General features: G+C 42.7%; 1 protein-coding gene across 1 annotated transcript; it reads right to left on the bottom strand.

Annotated features, from left to right (window-relative positions):
- Positions 1-1,068: 1,068 nt before the first annotated feature.
- On the bottom strand, positions 1,069-23,014 carry LOC123979167 (carnitine O-acetyltransferase-like). The gene is made up of 8 exons (XM_046062943.1): positions 22,981-23,014; positions 22,604-22,876; positions 21,249-21,367; positions 16,562-16,615; positions 14,798-14,963; positions 13,907-14,081; positions 2,185-2,363; positions 1,069-1,173 (listed from the first exon to the last, which is right to left on the bottom strand). Exons 2-8 carry the CDS (start codon positions 22,868-22,870, stop codon positions 1,069-1,071), a joined length of 1,065 nt encoding a protein of 354 aa, XP_045918899.1. The 5' UTR covers positions 22,871-22,876; positions 22,981-23,014.
- Between the last annotated feature and the right edge of the window lie 106 nt (positions 23,015-23,120).

Raw genomic sequence — 23,120 nt, forward strand, 5'->3', positions numbered from 1 at the left:
TCAATATCACAATGAGAACTTCTGTTATAAATTGGTGCAATATAAATAAAAATGAATAGAATTAAATATCTTTCTGACAAATGCTTAACTAACTTAGATTTCATACAGCTCTGTTTTTTGTTTGACTGTATTGTTTTAATGTTAATTCACTTCAAGTTTCAAGCACAATAATTTCCCACTGGCTGATCATCTTAATGTTTATCTGAAAATACGATTTTGTAGGTTGAATATCTTTTGAGTACTGCCTGGCCAACATCAAAATTATTTTGTTAAACAATGAACTGTTACTCTGCTGAGACGCTGGTAGTGAGTACACCCCTCACATTTTTGTAAATATTTGATTATATCTTTTTATGTGACAACACTGAAGAAATGACACTTTGCTACAACGTAAAGTAGTGAGTGTACAACAGTGTAAATTTGCTGTCCCCTCAAAATAACACATCACACAGCCATTAATGTCTAAACTGCTGGCAACAAAAGTGAGTACACCCCTAAATGGAAATAGGGAATGTTTTATTTTGTGATTTTATTTTTTATCACAAAATAAAGACACATCTGACAGAGTTTTGTGCGTGTGTCAGTCAGTAAGTGACAGCCATTTTTATATCATTAAATGCAAAAGGATGCACATGCATGCTCATGTGTGTAACGTGATGCACATTCCTGCCAGTGGTTTCACACTGTTCCACTGATCTGCAGGTGGAGGTGATGTGCAAAGAATAGCAATCATACTGCAGCAAAAGCAGTGAAGACATCTGCGAGCTACTAAACAGGAATGTCAATAATGCAGGTTTTAAACTTTTGTGAGACTTCAAGGATGCACATGATGCATTTGGTTGAGTAACACTCATTGTAAACATCAATTTTGTTTACAATAAAATTCCATATGGAATATTTCAATAGCTCTGTACTGAAATGTGATTAAACAAAGACAAGAATTCTTTAACCTGTCCATGGTACTATCTACATAGTAGTAGGCTTAGTGCACACTTCATTGCTGATCTTTCAATCATGTGATAACAACAATGCATCAAAACACCCACACCTGCAAAAACGCTGGTCTACTTACTTGTTTTCTAAAATATAATCAGCCAACGCCATTTGGACTACCCCATCAGCACAGACATGAGAGAGGTTTAAGCCACATATCCCGTCTTCTCCAATAATTAACTGAAAATAGATAAGAAACACAAACCAAACATTTGCATTACATCCTAACTCCTCATGATTCTGTTCATTCCTGTATGTGTGACTGTTTTACTGTTATACTGATGGGTGACTGATTTTATGTCGTAAAGTTTTGATGCTGTGACTGTGCATCCACTGAGTGACTGGCTTTTAAACATCTGCTCTGAAAACTGACCAGGTAAACTGAATTCACCTGATCTGCTTTTGAGTTCACACATGTGGGTTCAGAACTTTTACTCCTCCACCTTCGGACTCTAGGGTTGTTTCTGTTGAGAGGTGCATAACTTTTGAGAGAACTTCAATCTACGGTTTTCACCCATTTGGTGAAGATTTGGAGACTGTGTTATTTATTGACTGTTGCTAGAGAAGTTTTGGAGTTTTTCTCATTTGTGACAGGTTTAAACACTCTGTCAGCCCACACCTTGGCACAGTGTTTTAGATGATATTTTAGGGAGAAGTTTCTAATTTTTCTCAGCAGCTGATTGCTGGTTTTATCAGTTCTCATTACTTAATCATGATTTACCAGCTGATACAACAGTCCAACCATGTTTTTATTGCACTGAATGCATTTTTAGACTAATGCAGTTATGTGTCTCAGTGTGTGTGTGTGTCCTGGATGGCATTAAGAGAGAGAAAAGGTGAAAACAACTTTGAAAATGAGAGAAATATATTCAATAATAACACATACGAGGAATTTGACTCTGGACTGTACATTGCTCACGATGTGCTTACTCATACAATAATACTATAATAAAACTATAATAAAATCAAACACAAGCTACAGAATAGAGAACACAAATAAACACATTATAGACAAGAACAGAACAAAATAGACAGATTGACTGTCTACTCCTCACAATAGCTTCTTGCTTATTGTGACACCTGCAGTGAGTTTTTCAGATTAGTATTATCAGTCCCCAGTACTTGTGCTTGGGAAAAATGTGTTTTGCATCACAGCTGATCTATGTGTAACTTGCACATGTGTTACATCACCTGCAGCCCCTTGTCAAACCAGCGGTTTCCACTGTTCCACTGGCTTCCTCCTCCAGTCAGCATCCAGGGAATAACACATCTGCAATACATTTCATCAGACACTGGGGGCATCGCTTTGTCCAAACACACTGTGACGATGCTACTTTGGATAGCAGACAGTGATTCTTTGTTGGTCTCATCTGAAAAAGGACATGCACACAGAGCAAACATCATGTTATTATGTAGTCAGACTGCAAAAGTTTAACAATTCAGTTCTAAATATTTTCACATTCTCTATCTAGACTTGCTTATCTTCGTGTTAAATGACACATTGTTTTTATTTATTATGGCGGTGGCATGGTGGATGAGATGCCTGCGTTTGGTGTAAGAGACACGGGTTCAATTCCCCACTGTGATGTATCCACCAATGTGTCCCTGAGCAAGACACTTAACCCCTAGTTCACTAACAAGGTCCATGCCAATATGAGGTATAAAAAGGGTAGTTTATTTGGATAATGAAGAGTAGTTATGATGGCAGGATCGAGGGGAGAAGGAATGAAGAGGTCGAGGATGGAGGGACGAAGGGGTTGAGAATGGGGGATGAAGGAGGTTGTTTAGGGTTTGGTGGATGGAGCGGCTAGGAACCCGGGGGGTTGAGACTCAGGGTGGGGGGCTCGTCTCGATAAGTGGCTTGCAAATGGACCCCCCCTGTGGTTTCTGTTGTAGAAAAAGACAAAATGATTACTTGGTCGAATTAGTGAGAGACAGGAGTGGTCCTGTTCCTGAACTTTTGTTATATAACTCCATTTGCTCCAGAGGTGTGTGACTTCCAACATATATAGCAATTGTATGTCGCTTTGGATAAAAACGTCAGCTAAATGAATAAATGTAATGTAAAAGGGACAGTGTGTTGTGGTGGCAGCCTGGCTGACGGTGAGGGTCCTGGTTTTTTTCTCAGTTACTTTTTCATTGGTTTTCTGTTCCCTGCCTCCCTCCCTGTGTTTTCTCCCCTGTGTGTGCTCTCTCTCCCTCTGCTCCTGAGCCGCCCTCCTGAACAACCCGCACCTGCACCTCATCAGCCACCTCGTCAACCTCATCCCTGCCTGTATTTCAACCCCGGTTCTCCACACCACTCTTGCTTGATCGTCGTTGCTCCATACCCGGAGCCACCTCTGTGTTCAGGCTTTCTCACACTTTCCCTGTGCTTTGTCTCCGTTATGGCTAATCCTGTCTCTCTGTCTGTTTCCCTCCCAGGTTCACTCACCCTCGTCCTCCGTTCAGTCGGCTGGGCTCATCCACCGGTCCTCTCCTCCTCGGACTTCCCCCACGGCGTCCTCCCTGTTCTCCCTTACCTCCTCACTTCCTCTGCCCCAGTGTTCCCCGGCTCCCTGGTCCCAGTCTCCTCGGTTCCCCGTGCCTGTGTTTCCCCGGCATCCACCTCTCTCTCCACTCCAGTCCCTCTACCCCTTTTTCCCTCAATAAGCCTCCTTCCCTCCGAACGTTGCATTTGGGTCCTCTCTGTCCACACACCACACGTATCAGAACGATCAAGCCAACTATGGACCCAGCAACCGGCCTTCAGGAGGCAGCTAGTCAGCTGTGCAAGGAGGCTGTGGCTGAGAGACGCCATCCCAGAGTGGCTGGCCAGATTTTTCCACCTCCCCGCTAGCCCCCAGTGGTCTCCTACCCGGCCCACTAGTTGCAGGCTGGGAAGCATCTCCCTGTCCTGCCAGGCCCCTGCCGCTAACCCCCAGCCTGCCCCCATGCCTGCTAGCGCCGCTAGCCCCCAGCCTGTCCCTTCTGGTACCCAGCCTGCCTGTTATTCCCCGGGCCCGCCCGACACCAAGCTTGACCCCTGTCGTCAGTTCGAGGGAACCCGCCTGGCAGTCTTCTCTGGGTTCCGTGGTGGCCATCGGAGGAGACGTGGCCATCACGGCTCCCGCCAACACGCACTACTCTCCCTTGGTCCCCGGCCTGGTAGCCCCCAGTCTGGTCCAGATCCCCAGCCTGCTAGCCCCCAGCTTGTCCCTTGGCCTGCTAGCGCCCCTAGCTTCCAGCCGGTCCCTCCTGATCCCCAACCGGCTAGCCCCCAGTTTGGTCCAGATCCCCAGCCTGTCCTTTGGCCTGCTAGCCCCCAGCCTGTTCCCTGGCCTGCTAGCGCCCCCAGCCTCAAGCTTATCCCTCCTGATACCCAACCGGCTAGCCCCCAGTTTGGTCCAGGTCCCCAGCCCGCTAGCGCCGCTGGCCCCCAGCCTGTCCCTGATCCCTGACCTGCTAGCGCCGCTAGCCTCCAGCCTGTCCCTGATCCCTGACCCCCAGCCCCTTAGGGCCGCTAGCCCCCATGCCTTGTCAGAGGACCGACCGGCTTCAGCCCCGCCGGTGGTCCGGCCGACCCCTGCTCCTCATGTTCTCTTGGCGGATCGATCGACACCAGCCCCGTCGGTGGTCCAGCCGACCCCTGCTCCTTGCACCAAGGCCCTCGGCCCAGGAGCCTCGTCCCTGACTCCCCCTGCTGCTGTCTCGCTGCCGGCAAAACTTCTACCGAGACGGAACCCCCACTCTGAGTCTCAGCCGCCCGCTCATCACCCAGCCTCACAGATCAGCATCCAGATGGCATCCTTTCTCCACCACCATTCTCCTTTACATCCATTTATCTATCTGTACATTCATTAAACCTTTAAACGACATATTGTTGTGGCGTGGTCCTTGCTAGTGAAAACACTGCTCTGAACTGCCTGAAAACAGCTCGTTTGTAGTCCAGCCTTTACTTCCCTTTCTTGTTACGTCACAATGAAAATAGGTGTCACAATGCTCGCTGAGCGGCTAGTCCGTCACGCCCTCAAAAAGACCAGTGGAAAAACACTGAGCTGCAGCACACCTCTCCTCTCCCTACCCTCCAGGCAGTCAATGGACAAAGTTGTTACTGTGATGTAAATGCTCCGTACTTGTATAGCGTCTTTCTAGTCTTTTCAACCACTCAAAGCGCTTTTACACTACATCTGCATTCACCAGTCAAACACATTCATACACTGAGCCTAAGTGCTCAAACAGAAACTAACATTCAACAGCCGTCAGGGGCAATACGGGGTTCAGTAACTTGCCCAAGGACACTTTGACATGCAGCCTGGGGGAGCCGAGGATTGAACTGCTGACCTTCTGATTAATGGCAAACCCGCTCAACCTCCTGTAGAGACACAGCTCAGTTAAAACTTTATGGATGAAAGATACTTTTGTTACAGATTAATAACACCACTCTGAAACTCTTGCTCCAGTCTATGTTGCTAAGCTGGTCTGCAACATGTAGCCTACAGCTGAAACAAAGCTGTTTACAGTCTTTTCACTGACCTGCCCTTCTCTGCTTCTGATTGGCTAGTAGTCCTTAACTGGGAACTTTGCATTTGCAACTCCCAACAAAGATCATGTAGAGGCAAGATGTATCACTCCATAGCTAAAACGAAGCCTTCAACACAGGGTGTAAACTTGGACAGGATGATACACTTTGCATCACCAACAACAGCATGACTATATATATGTGTTTGACCTTTTCAATAAAAACCGATTGCTTTTTCAGTTAAATGGTGGGCACGAAAGTCATACTGCATAGGATGCAGAGGGGCACAGCATTTATTTAGATGATATTAGTTTTTTTGCTATCCATTTTTTTATAATTTTAGATATGACCTGAAGAATGCTGATTGGTCTATAGTTATTAATATCTGTTTTGTTTCCTGATTAAAAAATTGGTGTGATCGTGGCTACCTTCTAAGCTGATGGAACAACGGACTCTTAAATCGATAAGTAAATCATACGTGTAATTGGGCATAGTTAGGACTCTTTGTGTAGTTTAATGAAGTTAGTTTCCAATCCAAACTCATCCTTAGCTCTGGAATTATTTAGACAACAATTCTACTAATACATACACATAATTCAGTCTCTTTCTTAAAGCCCGTCTCCAGACAGTTTTAACTGCTATTTTTGGGTAATGTTCTTTATCAAGCAGAGAATGGGGTGTGGTTAATAGTCGGACGTAATCAATTATACCATGACAACCAGAAACTGACCGGCTGGAGTGTTTGCCAACGATATGGTGTGTTAACATGACTACGCTGAAAAGTTTAGTACACTTTACTGTCTGGCAGGAGTTGCTATTACTTACCCATGTTAGAAACTCATGTATAAGCTGTTATCAATCATACAGTTGATGGTCCTGTCACGCACTGCACACGATAACTCCCACTACGTGCCATTTTGTCTACAGTTAGAATAAAACCGTATACTTGATCTTCTTCATGTAAAGTTGAATTGTTATAAACTTTACTAAGATGATAAATAATAAACTGGAGAGATTAAGACAGAATCTGAGTTATTTCTGTTTTTGTAGGCTATAACATATTTTCACCAGCTTTAGCTGTAGATATTGTGTCCCTATATTATTAAGCATGCCATACAGCTTACAGGCAGTCTGCTGGGCCTAAGGCAGGCACATTATGAAGTCCTTACCTGTTGTGTCCTCAAGAATGGGTTATTTATGCATTTTATACAGCCTCATTAGGTTGACAATAAAATTAATCACATTTTATGCGGTTGTAATCATTTATATATTGAACAGATGTAGTGCATTAATGGTTAAACATGTATTATATAAAACTTAATGTATTCTAATATTTATAAATTGCAATTAACAATAACACAAACACAAGATTGGAATTTTTTTAAATATTTGTGTGGTATGGTCAAAATGAAAGATTTTAAACTAGAAAAGACTCCAGAGCAAACCAAAGCTGTACAATTCTCAAGTTTTTATTAAAAGAAAAATATTTTAAATAACATTTACTGGCTCTACATGAAAATACACACAGACTATTCTTTTAAGTGAGTACAGTGACAAACCAAAATACTTTCTTACAATGTTGAGAACATCAAAAGTCATACCTCAAGCGTTGGCTGAGATGTATTTGTTTATCAGATTTCATCTAAATCTCTCTTTTAGAGATGTTTTTTGCGTTGCGTTCCGTCAGCATTGCGTTGTCAATTGGCATTTGGATGGTTGTTTTTCTTTCTCTTTCTTTCTTTTTTTTGGGCGTCTGTTGGTTGGATTAAACTCTTCCGCGTTTGCATCGTGGCTGACACACACAGAGGTAGAATTATTCCTGATGCTTTTCTTTCAGTTACTTATTTAAATTAATTGTTATTATTTCAGCTCTCATGGCTGTGCTGTGTTGCTTATTTAGTGTGCTTGACTGTTTCTTGTTTTCATTTTTCTCTTAGTTGTCTTACTATGTCAGCTGTTGATTGCTGCTGTTCGGCTGGTTGTCTTTTACTATTATTATTATTTTTATTGTTTGTTTGTTTGTTGTTTTTCTCCTCCCCAAGCCCCCCTCTCTGTTCAATTGCAGGTTTCGTTGTTTTCTGCAACTGGTGTTTCCCTCTGCTATTCCCTGTTGTCCCCACCTTCCATCCCCCTTCTCTTGCAGGTGTTGTCCTTTCTCTGTGCTGTCTGTTTGTGCCCCCCCCATCCCCATGTCTGCCCCCCTCAATCAATACATAATTAAACAAAAAATAAAACAGACAAAGGAGTATATTAATACTCTCTTGTTAAGTAAAATCCGTCTGGCACGATATGGTATCCAGCTCATCCATACTCTATACCAGGCTGCTGGGCAGGACAGGTAAAAAAAAAAAAAAAAAAAGTTAATTTGTAAAATGTCTTCATGTGTTTTTACTCTTAATCTCCAAAATGGCTGTTTCAAAACAGAATCTTTACTCTACAGAATTAGCTGTGATTTACTTCAGTGCAAATGTTGGTGTGATGCTTTTCCATTTATAAAATTAATTCTTTGCACAATCTGGGAAATTTACCTCGACAATATTTCTGGAGGCACTGAAATCAAATTAAACCAAGCACCAACCAGCACCACTGAAGACTGGACCCGCTAATCATTTTTAACCACAAACCGTATAAGGTATGTCGTAACCGGTTCCAGCGTACTGTGTTCATGGATGATCTGAATGTAGTTCACCATCACATCTCAGTTAGTGGAAAAAGCTGCAGTCGAGTACAGATGTTTAATAATGGCTGGCCTCCACAGACTCAGTTCCTTCCTTTCTGTAAAGAAGAAAATGTAATTATAACAAAAGCCAAACTAAACGGAACAACAATCATCTCTACCATATAAGACAGACCTTTACGAAGCTTATAATGTTCTGTCTCTGCTGATGTTCAGTCTGAGATGGGTTAAATAAAATGTATGTATAATGTGTCTTCTTAAGCATTCAGGACATCCATATTAATGAGTAGTTGACAAAAACAAGCAGAGAAGCCACACACTTGTGGTGCTAATGCTCATTATTAAAAATTTACCAAACGTTTTGATACAGATATAAGTTTTCATCATCAGAGTAGCTATGACCTATGACTGTGCAGCCGCTCTTGTCACTTCTTTGCCTCTTGCTTGGCCAAAGCCACGAGTGCTCCCTTTATAAAACCAATAAATTTAAAATTAAATATAAATTTTGTACAAAACTCAGCACATTTAGAAATATCACATTATACAGCGAAAACACACATGAACACAGGAAGAACATGCAAACTCCACAGAGAGAAGCCCATGCCTGAATTCAAAAACCTGCCTCACGAATTGAAATTAATTAATTATTAAGATGTAATACCTCATGTTAATTAATAAATGTTTTTACTTCATCAGCTAATATTAGTTAACTAGTGTGAATAAATCATTTGAGTGCACAACTCACCATTTCAGCAATGCTGATGGCATCGCTCCTCAGCTCCAGACTTCTGATACCATTTCCTCCCCCGATGTATTGGTGAAATGCCGTCAGTAAAATGCATGTTGCTGACTGTATAAAAAGGTTGTAGGTGAAAGTACGATGCGTTTTCTGTCCTCCAAACCAAGATGTCCAGCCACTGATTACAAACACCGCACGCAGATATGCCATAATGAAAATGAACAGCACACTATACCAAGAGGAAACTAAAAAATAAAATGAAAGCTAACTTTCTGCAATAACTAACTACATCTGGCTAACTACAACTTAACTTAGCTAACGTTAACCAAACTAGAACGACTAACCAACAATCAGACACAGAGAGACATACCTACTGTAAGTTCTAAGTAAATTACATGATAAATTGGTCAGCTAGCTCACAACAATCGGTTTGATGCTCTGACTTAACAAGGCATGATCACGCCTGCGCAAGTTTGGAGAATGATGTATGACTTATGGAATTACTATAGTCATACGTCACCACCCCGTTTTAACAACTAAGCAACTTTAGCAACTTTAAGCACAAAATTAAGCTAGTTGTCAAAAAATATTTGGCCACTATGTGGATAATCAACATTGTAAGGAAAATATCAAATATCAGAAATGTCATAATACACTGGATGGTGGGCTTTAAACCATATTTTGGCATGGTCTGATTTTTCACCTCCATCTTGTTGCAACAAGAGGTGATTGTGAGGATTGTGTGACCCCCAAGTTTCCGCAGCCAGGAGCTCACTGACCTCTGTTGCATGCTGCAGACAAGGATGGAAGCTAATCCAAAGTACAAAACACTGCATCACAGGTGTCTGAAGAATGTGTCATGTTCTGACAGCTACCACCAACACTACTGTGTTTTCGCATTAAAACAGAGACCTTTTGCTACATTTGCACCTCCTGTCCAGAATAAAATGGCAAAAATGAAAACTTAAAAACAGAGAAGTTTAGAAACGCTGCTGACTCCGTTTTGCTTTTCCAAACTCTGGAGGGCGTTTTAGTGAAGACTGGAAAAAATGGAGGACTTTAGAAACGATGACGCAGATGCTCACGCTCGGCTCTCTGATTGGGTCTTATAAGTCATGCAAAGCAGAAAAACGATGCTAATGACAGTTGAGTTGGTATTTTTATTAAAATAGTCTGTACCATGCAAATAACACGTAGGACTATCTGCCTACACTTGTAGGCAACTGCATGCCGCCATTTACTTTGCAACGACTCCTAGTCTGTTTTCCGCCGCCACCGTCCTGTGTTACATTCAGTAACAGTCCCTGCTCGTCATTGGTGCATGCAAAAAAATCTGGTCTGATTCTTCATCTGCATTTCTTTATTGTTTCACCAAATCTTCTGTAACTACGGAATACAACATCTGTTTCATATTTACACAGACACGTGCATGCCCAGTGTACATGTCCGTTTTCAGTTTTAATGTAGACGGAAATCAACTCTGATACGCAGCTAAAACGCTGATGTGGACGGAGATTGTATTCGTTTTAATTGTGAATGGGGCCAGAGGTGGAAAGACACTTCGTCCCGCAGCCCAGCATTTGATATGTTTTGTAAATGATATGTAAATAGTTTTTTGCAGTAGCCTTTTAAAAAAAATTAAATAAAAAAACTTAATGAAAATGTGCTTAATTGATTTCTCATGTTCCTCAGTGTTATTAATTATACATTATTATTTTTATTAGGAAAGGGTTTATTTATAAATTTATAAATACAGGCTTGGCAACATGTATGTGTATGTGACAATACAGTATCTTCTAAAAAATAAAGGCCCAGGGTGACCAATAGTGACAGATCTATCAACCAATCACATGTGATGAGAAGAAGCCAGGTAGGTCTGCTGCTGCTGTCTAAAGGTTATCAGTCAGTTATCCAACAAAGGTTGAGGTCAAGGGCAACTGGACTTGGTTGAAGATACTAGAAGACATTTCGTCCTTTATCCAAAGGACTTCTTCAGTTCTGACTGACTGGTAGGGAAGCTATTTAACCTCTGGGATCATTAGCTAGGATCGTCAATACCGCTGGTTTGTTAGTGCTCCTGGTTGTGGCAACGACAGTCATGGTTGTTAGAGCCACCCGAGGCCAAGTCTGATCGACCATCGTTGACAACTTCACCTGAGGCCAAGAGGAAATGCTTGTTGAGTTTCCTGGGAAGTGACGAAAGGACAGCATTGTAAGTGGGGTATAAGTGGTGGCGTAGGCCCCCTCCTTCAACGATGGCTTCTCAACCCTGGTGTAACTCATTCAAACCATCCATCTTCTGTCTAAAATGTGCACCTGGTGATCCTCAAACGAGTGTCCTTTATCCTTCAGATGTAAGTAAACTGCAGAGAGGAGTTGGCCCTTCTGTGTTGAGCCATGCGTTTGTGTAGTGGTTGTTTAGTTTCCCAATATACAGTTCAGTGCATTCCTCACTGCACTAGATTGTTTTTCTTGTGTTTGGGTGTGCGGTCTTTAGTGTGGACCAGTATCTGTCTTAGTGTGTTCTTGGGTTTAAAAAACACAGAGATGTTGTGTTTGTTGAAAATCCTCCTAAGTTTCTCTGATACTCCAGACACGTATGGAATCACAGTGTTGTTGCATATTACCTTCTCTTCATTCCCTGTAGTTTTGGTCTTCTTCCTGGATTTTGTGGCTGTTTTCACAAAGGTCCATTTAGGGTATCCACAGGCTGTAAGTGCCCCCTTCAGGTGGTTCTGTTCCTACTCTCTGGCTTGGGCGCATGTTGGTATGTGGTCCGCTCTGTGTTGTAGGGTTCTGATGACCCCGAGCTTGCATTCCAGTGGGTGGTGGGAATCAAAAAGTAAGTATTGATCCGTGTTGTGGGTTTCCTGTACACTCCAATTTGCAGGCTCCTGTCCCCTTCAATGTGTACAGCACAGTCAAGGAAAGCCAAACTGTTGTTGTGGACATCTTCTCGTGTGAACTTGATGTTACTGTCCACAGAGTTGATGTGTTCTGTGAAGGCTAGCACTTCTTCGGTTTTAATTTTGACCCAAGTGTCATCCACATACCTGTTCCAGTGGCTCGCTGCTGTTCCTCTGAAGGAGTTGAGGGCTAACATCTACATGGAAGAAGTGGAGGGAAAAGCCCTCTTCAACATTTGTGAAAGAATGGGTCGCTCTCAAGAGCTCAGTGAATTCAAGTGTAGTACCGTGAAAGGTTGCCACCAGTGCATTAAGTCCATTTGTGAAATTTCCTCACTACTAAAATATTCCATGGTCAAGTGTTAGTGGTATTATAATAAAGTGGAAGCGATTGGGAGCAACAGAAACTCAGCCATAAAGTGGTTGGCCACATAAAAACACATAGCGGGGGCAGCATGCTGAGGTGTGCAGAAGTTGGCAACTTTCTGCAGAGTCAATAGCTACGGATCTCTAAACATCGCGTGGCCTTCGGATTCATTCAAGAACAGAGCGTCATGCAATGGGTTTCCATAGCCGAGCAGCTGCACCCAAGCCTTACATCACCAAAGTGCAATGCAAAGCGTCGGATGCAGTGGTGTAAACACGATGGACGAGTATGAGTGAAAGAAAGAGATGAGCTGATGGTGACTGCACTGTACCAAGTGTAAAGTTTGGTGGAGGGGGGATTATGGGTCAGCTTCCAGGTCACGAAAAAAACAAATGCAAATTTTTGGAATAAGATTTATACCCTCATTTGAATTTACGATTTCCATCTATAAACACAAAGAAAATCAGATAACGAGATAATTTTTCATTTTCCGTTTTTTAATTTCAAAACGAAAAATGGTTTGTTTTTTGTTTCCCTATTTACTAATGGTAATTGGGAAACGAGCCCTTTATCATCGAAAATACGTTGGCCACAAAGTACACGGACCATTATGTTGTGGGGTTGTTTTTCATGCTCCCAACTTTGTGGAAACAGTTTGGGGATGGACCCTTCCTGTTCCACAGCACTGTGCACAAAGCAAGGTCCATAAAGACATCGATGAGCGAGTTTGATGTGGAGAACTTGACTGGCCTGCAAGGAGTCCTGACCCCAACCCAACAAAACACCTTTGAGATGAATTAGAGCGGAGACTGCGAGCCAGGCCTTCTCGTCCAACATCTGTGCCTGACCTCACAAATGCGCTTCTAGAAGAATGGTCAAAAATTCCCATGAACACACTTAAACCTTCGACAGCTTTTCCAGAATAGTTGAAGCCGTAATAGCTGCAAAGGGTGGGCCAACTCCATATTAAACCTACAGATTAAACTGGCATATCATCAACCTTCATGTGCATGTAAAGGCAGGTGACCTAAGACTTTTGGCAATAGTGTAGATGGTACGGATTACTGCTATAATTATCTCGGAGGTATACATACATTTTATTAAATAATTTGGAATCTAGCAGAGCTTTTACTTTGACAGTTACTTGTACTTCTAATTGAGTATGGATATTGTGTGCTGTGACGGCCCCTGTGTGATCCATTGAAGCCACTTAACTATCTTTGTTCTGTTGAGGTGATTGCTGATCGGGTGCACCTGGGACCTGTGAGCCAGTGGAGATAAAGCTCCACATGGTCAAACTACTTTCTCTTCTACCTCCTCTGCAATCCAGACATCAACCACGGCCTGATCACCCCGACTGCCACATCTTGTTTTGAGTTATTTATGTTACAGAGACACACCTTGCACATTTAAATAGTTATGTTTAGTTCACTCTTTTGTTAAATAAATCACTTTTGATCATTTATGCTGCATCGTTCCCTCTTTTGTCATGACCATTGAGCCAGGTTGTGACAGTACTCCACAGCCATCACCAGAGTCAAGTGTGAGTTAGTCCACTGTTCCACTTGGCCACAACTCTTACTACTCAGCTTAGGAGTGGCTTGGGAAAATAGTATAGTATGTATATTAAGGGGACCGTAAGGACAGTGTAGGCGACTGGTGGCGGCCAGCTGGTTTTAGGTGACTGGGTTCCTTAGTTGTATTAAATCAGAGTTGTGCTCACCCTTCATTAGGCTGATGTAGGTTTTGCTCCAGATGTCACGATGCTGAGAGGTGAGGATGCCGACAGGCTCCATGTCGGTCAGTATTGAGGCGTTGCAGATCCTCTCCAGCTGAACACAGAGCTGATCGACTGTCATCAGAGTCCCAACACTGTTGTACACATCCAGCACAAAGAACTGAATCCAAGGGGAGAAAACACATGAAAGCAAGACTGGATTACCAACTGAGCAAAGTCCCGGGCTAAAGACATTCAGGCACCCCAAGGCCTCAGGTTGTCTGTGTATAAATTTCTTTATGGTAATTTGATTAATCATAAAAACACTGTGACCCCTGATTAGTAAACTGTCCTTCAACTACTTTCATAAAGACTCAGTATGAGCCTCACAGTGTGTTTACATGCATTTTGGTGACCTGAAAATTACCTGCTTTTGGTAGAAATCTGACTTAAAAATATCAATATAAATGGGAAACCCAAGGGATTGAGAATAACTTGGTTAACACAGGTTTTACCTGGAAATGTACACTACTACTACCTTTATTTGTATAGCACGTTTCGATGCAGGTTATAGATGTAAATGTAAATGCTCCGTATTTGTATAGCCCCTTTCTAGTCTTTTCGACCACTGAAAGCGCTTTTACACTACATCTGCATTCACCATTCACACACATTCATCCACTGATGGAACAGCCACCAGGGGCAATTCGGGGTTCAGTATCTTGCCCAAGGACACTTCGACATGCAGCCTGGGGGAGCCGGAGAATTGAACTGCCGACCTTGCGATTAACGGGCAACCCGCTCTACCTGAATGAAAATTGGCTTCAATAAAAGTTATAAAAAAAACAATACAACTGACAAATGCTTGACTTGGACCAGTGATGTGGTGCTGCTCACCTGATTGTTGTGTACTACAGTGATGTGTTTGGGGGGGTTGGAGCTCCTGCCATAGAACACCAATGAATCCTCCTTCAGACCAGGGATACGGCAGGATGATATCAACTGCTCATACTGCTTCATACACAGTGGCTTCCCTTTCATGTACTCAACTGGTAGAGCATCACTGCAAAACATACATTAAATACTTACTCAGCCAGTCGATATTTACAATTTTGCTTATTGATGTCCCTGAAATTGCCACATCGCCCGGTCACAAGATCGCTTCTTTAATCATTGGGCCACCACTGCACCAGTGGTGCTGCATAATAAGATACGCATATCACTGACTGCCCATAAGATGTGCACATAGTGTCACTTTTTATTTTATGTTTCATAAGGGTTTTACATATAGATTAAATACAAAATAAATACAAAAACTGGAACTGATCAAAATGAAAAATGTGTTCTTCATAACACTGTTGTGTAAGAATGAGTCATTTATCCAACTTAATACATTCCATTTCATCCATTTATCTAGAATGTATCATTTATTCAATGCATCATCTATCAGTATGTTATGCCTTATATCTTTTTATACTTTTGCACTTGTATCTGCATGCAACATCCCTAGTTAGATCTGAGTGTTAAACTGAAGTCTGAGGTGTGACTCTACCCTCTGTGTGAGACCAGAGTAGACCGGCCAAAAAAGATGACCCCCAGGAGTGTTCCCTGGAGTGTGTTCAGTAAGGAAGGGTGAAGAAGGGTAAAAAACATGCACCTGAAAAAACATGCAATTATATATTGTAGAGACTCATATACTACTCTGTGGGAAAGAAGAGAAGACCATGTACCCAGATTGTATATCTTTCTTGGACCCCCATGACCATGACAGAAGGTATGGTCACGGGGACATATACCTTTTTAAAAAAACAGGACCTATAAAATTGGGAGCTAATCGTATATGCTATATAGGCTATATAGATGCTCCTAAGGGGGCCCAAGGGGTCCATGCCCTGGGGAGTGCTTGACCCGAGAGTTCTACTGGTGTATCAAAACACATAAATGTCTTAAACATATATGACCACGGCATAGTTCCAATCAAATGATGTGATTGATAAAGTTCACTGACAATAAAGATTAATTAATGTATTTAAGAAAAACGTGAGAGCTAGGATTTTAATGGTGTAAATAATTTATGGAATGGGAAGACGGTCCTGAAGGAGATCACCAAGAAGAAATTTACACCAGTAAAACTAACAAAAGGCTACAGTAAATAAAAAAATTAGGCGGGTATCTCACAGAGACCCCACCTCTCTAGGGAAAACCAAGGGTTATATAATGAGAAGCTCCACACCATGTTTTCAGTGTGCCTTACCGGTCTGTTAAGGCTTACTCGGGTTTTGTCTTGCTTTGACAGTAAACTATTGCATCGATCTCTGACTGACTTCAGAAACTTCTTTCGTGCTCCAAGTGCTATCTACCATCGATACTTGTTAAGTACTGAGGACAGATCTGGGCTTCCAGCGGGCCTGAGTCTAGCGTTTTGTCCCTCTACAACACTTATAACTGACAATTCATAATGTTAATGCATATAATTTAGTGAAAAACAACAAACACATTGATTGGCTTTAGCTGATTTCACAGTCCATTTTCTGCAGCAAAATAATCATATTACTGTATTTTGTGAAACAATAAATCACAACATTAAAATTAATAAAACTGTCAGGATGATGAATTTGTACTCGTCTGGGAAAATGAGAACATTGATAGCTCAGTACTCACTTGCTAATCATTGTCTTTAGTTCCAAAAAACCCACTATGTATTTGGCAGCGAACCTAAACAGAGAAAACATTGTTATAAATTTCAATGTTAAAGAGGAAGAAGAGAGTAGTTGTGCTTTCATAATGATTAAAGGCATTTAAAAAGAAATGGTCAAAATCATAGAGGCTGGGAAATCCTGACTTTTAGTCTCTTGTATGAGTCAATCTCTGAAAACCCAAAAAGATGACATCATCAGGGTTATTTAATTAACCTCCAGAGCCACAGAGGACAATATAAAACAGGCTGAGAACAACTCCTCCTGGGCCCTGTTTGAGAAAGCGGGTTTAGCGAAAACTCTGAGAAAGTTGAGCCCGAGATGAGGGAAACTCTGGGTTTTCGGTTTCAGAGAGCGAGATCAGATAAACTCTAGGTCTGTAACCCCGGCAAATTACGCCGTGAACCTAACCTGCTCGAGAGGAGGTTTACTTCAACTAACTCTGAGTTTCTTTCTGACTCCTCCCCTCCTGCGGAGCCTGACGCGGCCGTCTGACATTTCCTCATTCAGACTGTCGATGTCAAAAGCACATATATGAACGCAATTGCGTTTTTAGAAACATCGAAATCACGGTTAAATAGGTTGTTTTTTTTTTTTACCCAAACATGATCTTGAACATGACAGCTTTCATGATCAATCTGTCATCGATGTATGAACAGAGAGTTATCTTTGGACATCGAAAATTTATCCTCAGCACAGAATAAAATCTAAGCTAAAGCTACACTGTTCTTTATAACTCAGTGACTATGTGGACATTAAGGCAGCTGTCAGGTTGGAAACAGTTGCACAAAAACACTTCCTCCAGTCCTGTGTTTTAGAGCCTATCAGGGTCCGCGTTGACACGCATTCTAGCTACACCCGATTAAAATGGAGGCTCTGCCTTTAATTACCCGTTGCCATGGTGAATCGTAGTATCGGAGCTCCATTGATGATGGCTTATTTCCATCCCCACGCATGCGCTTCCAGCAGGTTCAACAGACTCTGAACTAATTTTAAACACCTGACACCTGTTCTGAAACCGGAAACTCTGACAGCTCAGAGTTCTTCAACCCTGAGTTCAGGTTTACACTCAGAGTTTGTTGAACCTGCTTTCTAAAATGGGGCCCTGGCAACTTATTTATTTAGTAACTTTCTACTAACTTACTTATTTTAACATTAATCATGATCTTTTTCAAACCCTAAACAAGACAATGCATTTTTATCATTACTAACTTGAAGCCCTGCATGTGCAAAACTGATGCTAGAGGGGTACGTAGAGCATCATAGTTTGAAGCATATCATAACAAGGTGTGCCGTGTGCTCAGGCAGAAACAGGTTGATAGGGCCCAAAATGCAGATTCTGGAACAGGCAGGTTCGGTTCTTGAGATTTATTCAACAAACAAAAAGCGAGTACACTTACAGGCTAAGTGGCTGAGTCCAGAAAATCCAAAATGATTAAATCCAAACAAGCAAACGAAACAGACATCCAAAACAGGTAATCCCAAACTCCATGAGAGAGGCAGGAAACAAGTAGGGAACAAGCAGGACAAAACACCACACAAGCCAGAGCAACTACAAGCCACAACAATAACCAGACAAAGACTGAGGGAAACAAGCAAGCATATATACACAGGGTTAACAAGCAGGGCAGCAGGGGAAAACAGACAGACACAGGTTGCAAAACACAACGCAATAATCTAACTGGAACACAAAACACAAGCAGACAGATCATTAATAATGCAAATAAACTACATCTAACAGGGAAAACAGACTGAACTGGGATCAGACAGAACACACATGGCAAAACAACAACACAGAAGTACGCAGACCAGGAGTAAACACTAAGACATGAACTAAGGCACAGGACTAAGTAGCAAGACAAGAAAACAGAATGAGAATCAACATGAAAATTCACACATCAATGAACAAGGCGAAACAGTAGAACACAAGACGACAGACAGAGCTGGTCCTGAAACACAGACTACATAACAGACACAGAACAAACTAAAATAACAAAACTGACTGAGAATTAACTGAACAGAGCAGACAGGCACACAGTGTGACAGATCATCAGTGACCAAGCATCCCTATTTGAGTTGGGTGTGAGAATTGCCTTTGCCACTGGCCTCCAGAGGGTTTCTGCATTCTCCGCTGGCTTCCTGCTCACCCTCCAAACCTGCTCTGCCCATCTGTACAGCCCACAGGCCATGAAGTTGAGTTATCCTACTCCTCCCAGCACCCATGCTGGCGGCACGAGGTCTCCTGCTCCTTCCAGCGCCCATGGTTTCCACCAAGATCATCTGCACCACCCCTGTTCTTCAGTTTCCAAGCTACTTGCTCCTAAATGCCTCCTCTGGACCCCCTTAAATCACTTATCAGGGGTAGCGTCATTGAGCCATGGCTCAGATTTAGATCTGAAGCACCTAACTTTTTGTGGAGCAACAGTGTTAAGAATGTCGGCACAGGTGGAAAGGAAGGAAAAAAGTAATTGTTCTTTGTCATGGTTAGCCAGATAACTACTACCAGACTGAGTTATATTAATAAAAGCAGAAGTAGTAGTTGAAGCCTCGCCTCTACTCGCCTTTTTGTGGTTTTCCAGTGTGTAAAAGTTGTACCTGTACTTGCTTCCAGGTACTTTTTTTCGTATCACCTCCATCGAGGTTCCAAGCGAGCTGAGGCGATACCAAACTGTGACGTGAAAACACGGCAGACTACTGATTCGTCAGAGAGAATCGTCACTATTCATCATCGCGCACACCGGACAGAGGCCAGAAACAGAAAGTTTTATATTTTGCTATTTTCATACGTTATTCCATCACCAAATCCACTTCTGAGAAGTTCTGAGGTGAGAAATCAACTGTGTAGATTTCGAATATTGACAATTTTACCATAAGTAAGAAAAATGTGCTTGAAAGTTGTGGGGCTCCACCCGCCGCCTGCTCACAGAGCCCTCTGCTCCCACCGTCACACAGACCACTGCAGTAATAAAATGTTTGTTATATTTAGGCAGGTGGTAGATTACTGCACATAGTAGCCTACTCGATTCGACTGACCTAACACAAACAAGCTGAGTTCAAAAGAGGAAATAGAAGGTGACAGGTGCCTACAAAATAAGCTATTCTTAAAAACTGTTGAGAGTTGAAGAATGTACAGTTTGGAGGTGAAAGCTCAACGAGGGCATCGGACTCACCAGCACTTATCCAGGTTTCTGTCAACAGGAGTATATCCACAGCATGTGAGGTGAAGAAAACCTTGAGGATGAGTGTCTTGTTAATGACAGACCTAGCGTTCATCAAGGCACATCTTGTCAGCAAAATCGGGTTGTCAGCCGCGCTAGCTGATCGGCCCAGCGGCTGAAGGATGCGGTGGTTTACTCCATCAGGACACCGTAGGAAAGGTGAGTAAAGGACATGGCGCTCCTCATACGGGCCAACAACAGGTACTAGCCAGATGAGAGACATGGCGATGGAGATACTGGATGGGAGACATGGCGGCAGAGATACAAATTCCGGTACGATGCAGGGAGGAAACAGTGCCAACTCAGGAGAGACAGCTTGCCAAGCTTTAATCTTGACCAGGCGGCAGCTGTGTGTCCCTCTGCATTTGCTCCTCCGCAACAGTGAAGCCTCAGCACTAAACAGGTAAGCTGGGACACCTGCCATGAGCGGAGTAGGAACGGTTCGTGATCCAATTTGGGTGAATTTTGCCACACAGTCTTTTTATTTTTAGTAATTCCTGAAGATCATTTACCAGCAGAGTTAATTTTCTTTGTGATAGACGCCAGAAACAGTACAAACACAAAAGTAGCCAGGGTAAAGCGGCGAGCTAGACACACTGGCGGCATCTTTCAGCAACAATACTCAGGTAGGCTGTCACGTTTAAACGATGCTCAGTTGGTTTTAAGGGGCCAAAAGTGTGCCAAGTAAATCTCCCCCACACCATTACAACACCAACACCAGCCTGAACCGTTGATACGAGGCAGGCTAGATCCATGCATTCATGTTCTTTATGCCAAACCTTGAACCTACCTGAAATCAAGACCCATCAAACCAGGCAACATTTTTCCAATCTTCTGTTGTCCAGTTTTGTTGAGCCTGTGTGAATTGTAGCCTCAGTTTCCTGTTCTTAGCTGACTGGAGTGGCACCCGGTGTGGTCTTCTGCTGCTGTAGCCCATCTGCTTCAAGGTTCGATGTGTTGTGCGTTCAGAGATGATATTCTGGTTTTAACGAGTGGTTATTTGAGTAACTGTTTCCTTTCTGTCATCTCGAACCAGTCTGCCCATTGTCCTCTGACATCTCACATTAACAAAGCATTTTCATCCACACAACTGGATATTTTCAGACCATTCTCTGTAAACCCTAGAGATGGTTGTGCATGAAAATCCCAGTAGATCAGAAGTTTCTGAAATACTCAGACCAGCCCGTCTGACACCAACAACCATGCCATGTTCAAAGTCACTCAAATCTCTTCCCCATTCTGATGCTCGTGTGAACTTCAGCAAGTTGTCTTGATCACGTATACATGCCTAAATATATTGAGTTACTGCCATGTGGTTGGCTGATTAGGCCATGAGTGTAAAGACAGCAGGCCTGTGTGTGTGTGTGTGTGTGTGTGTGTGTGTGTGTGTGTGTGTGTGTGTGTGTGTGTGTGTGTGTGTGTGTGTGTGTGTACCTCATTTGTTCCTGTTTATCTATGAATTCCATCCGGGGAAACGCTATCCCAGTGTTTGACTGAACCACCAAAGAATGCCGTTTGTGAAGATAATCTTCCTTTAAAAAATCCTCTGTTAACTGCAAACAGTTACAAACAATCAGTGACATATACACGCAGACTCGGAAAGATAAAGTTCATTGAGGATAGAAGGGATGAAGTTTGAGTTTGTAAAGAAGCTGTTTCATGGTGCTGCCTTAGGGATGCATTTACATCATGGCCCAGTTGTTCAAAAGTAATCTGATTGGATTTCAACTTTCAGATTGGATCAAATCTTGAAAAAAAAAAAAGGATTCTGAAATCGGATAAGATCACCTAATCCAATTATTACGACCCCCACCAAAGCTCATTACAAGAGGGGGTCGAACATAACCGAAGAGTCCAGGAGTAATGCAAAAACATAAGTTTATTGAAATAAACATGAAATAAGTTCATAATTTAACTGAAACAAAACAAACAAAAGAAAGGGAAGCCCTCCAGACCAGCCCACAAAGGGCCGTAGGATCTGGAGGCTTCCCCTCTACCCTAAACCAATCCCTAACTAAACAAACAGAATTAAAGCCACAAAAACTAAACTACCAGTCCCATCAGAAATATAAGAAAAAAATAATAAAAGAAATACAAATTAGTCGCAGTCTCAGAGGTGTGCTGCTGCCATGGCTGGAAGGTGGACCAGAGGGAGAGCCAAGCGCCCAGCCCCCTCTTATGAGTTTCTCCCCTCGTCACCCAGACCTAAAACACCTGAGGGAAAAAACTGACACATGAGTCACCATCATCTAGAATTGCACATCATGACCAGCGGGGGGGGGAGTGGCTATTTAGATTTAGTAATCCGGGAAAGTCTGTATCTGGATCAGGGTGATCCAATCCACTGTTGCTTTGAAAAAATGGCACAAAAGTGAGATGGATTACGTGATCTTGGATAGCAAAACATGAGATTTCCAAATCATTCTGATCCAGATTAAGTTTTTGAACAACTGGGCCCAATGTACCTACACCATCTCCACCTACGAGCTGCAGCACCAACCACCATAGCCCCACCGTTTTCCTCACTGGTTGTTAGGGCGTTAATGTTTAAGAGTTTAACTGCAGTCGAAGTTAATGTTTTTAAATCATTATTTTAACATTTAGTCAAGATAATCATGAAATCATGTGTTATAAACTGATTTACTGAATGCATTTAAATGAATACAGAGTGTGTGAGGAGCTCACTCCCAGGATCATATTAGCACCTTTTTCCAGAAAATGTGTGTGGTGTCCGAACAATAATGCTGCGATGATGTGTTGACAGCTGTTGGTGTAGATCTTGAGCTCACCCAGTTCTCAGTGTTGCGTGCTCTCCTCTCCAGGCCTCTCTGCAGTCTCTCTCCGACCCCTCCTGCTTTCAGAAAGTCTTTCACCAGCTCTTTTGTGCGCTTCAGCTCGTCCTCCTCCACGATGGGCTCCAGCATGCTGAGGTAGAGCTCACAGGTCTGATGCAGAGGGGGGACAGGCTGACTGGGCAGTCCCTTCTGCTGGGTCTGGTTTCTGGCAGCAACCAGAGTTGCTGATACAGGTTTACCCAAGTGACAGGGCTTCACCATTCCCACCTGAGCGATACATGAATGAACAACATGTACTGTATGTATTTTATATATTAATATTGTCACGGCTGTCGCTGTCACCCTTGTGTTTCCTCTTTTCCCTGTCTCACCTCTACAAAGTAGGCTGTGTCCCTGGGGAATGAAGACCCGCCTACTTCCTGGTTTCTGGGGTGCTGACATCTGTACCGCCCATTGGTTCCTCTGTTTTCCACTCAACCAATGGCTCATCACCACGTTAATTACCTCCGGC

This window comes from Micropterus dolomieu, linkage group LG11 (genome assembly GCF_021292245.1).
Source record: "Micropterus dolomieu isolate WLL.071019.BEF.003 ecotype Adirondacks linkage group LG11, ASM2129224v1, whole genome shotgun sequence".
Taxonomy (NCBI): domain Eukaryota; kingdom Metazoa; phylum Chordata; class Actinopteri; order Centrarchiformes; family Centrarchidae; genus Micropterus; species Micropterus dolomieu.

Bases quoted from the DNA above. Each gene is read 5' to 3' on its own strand.
- LOC123979167 (XM_046062943.1), bottom strand. From the start codon at position 22,870: ATGGTGAAGCCCTGTCACTTGGGTAAACCTGTATCAGCAACTCTGGTT. The intron at 21,368-22,603 runs GTGAGCTCAAGA...AACTGTTTGCAG, and splicing joins CACGCAACACTGAGAACTGG to TTAACAGAGGATTTTTTAAA. The intron at 2,364-13,906 runs GTGAGCACAACT...GTCCTTTTTCAG, and splicing joins CTACATCAGCCTAATGAAGG to ATGAGACCAACAAAGAATCA.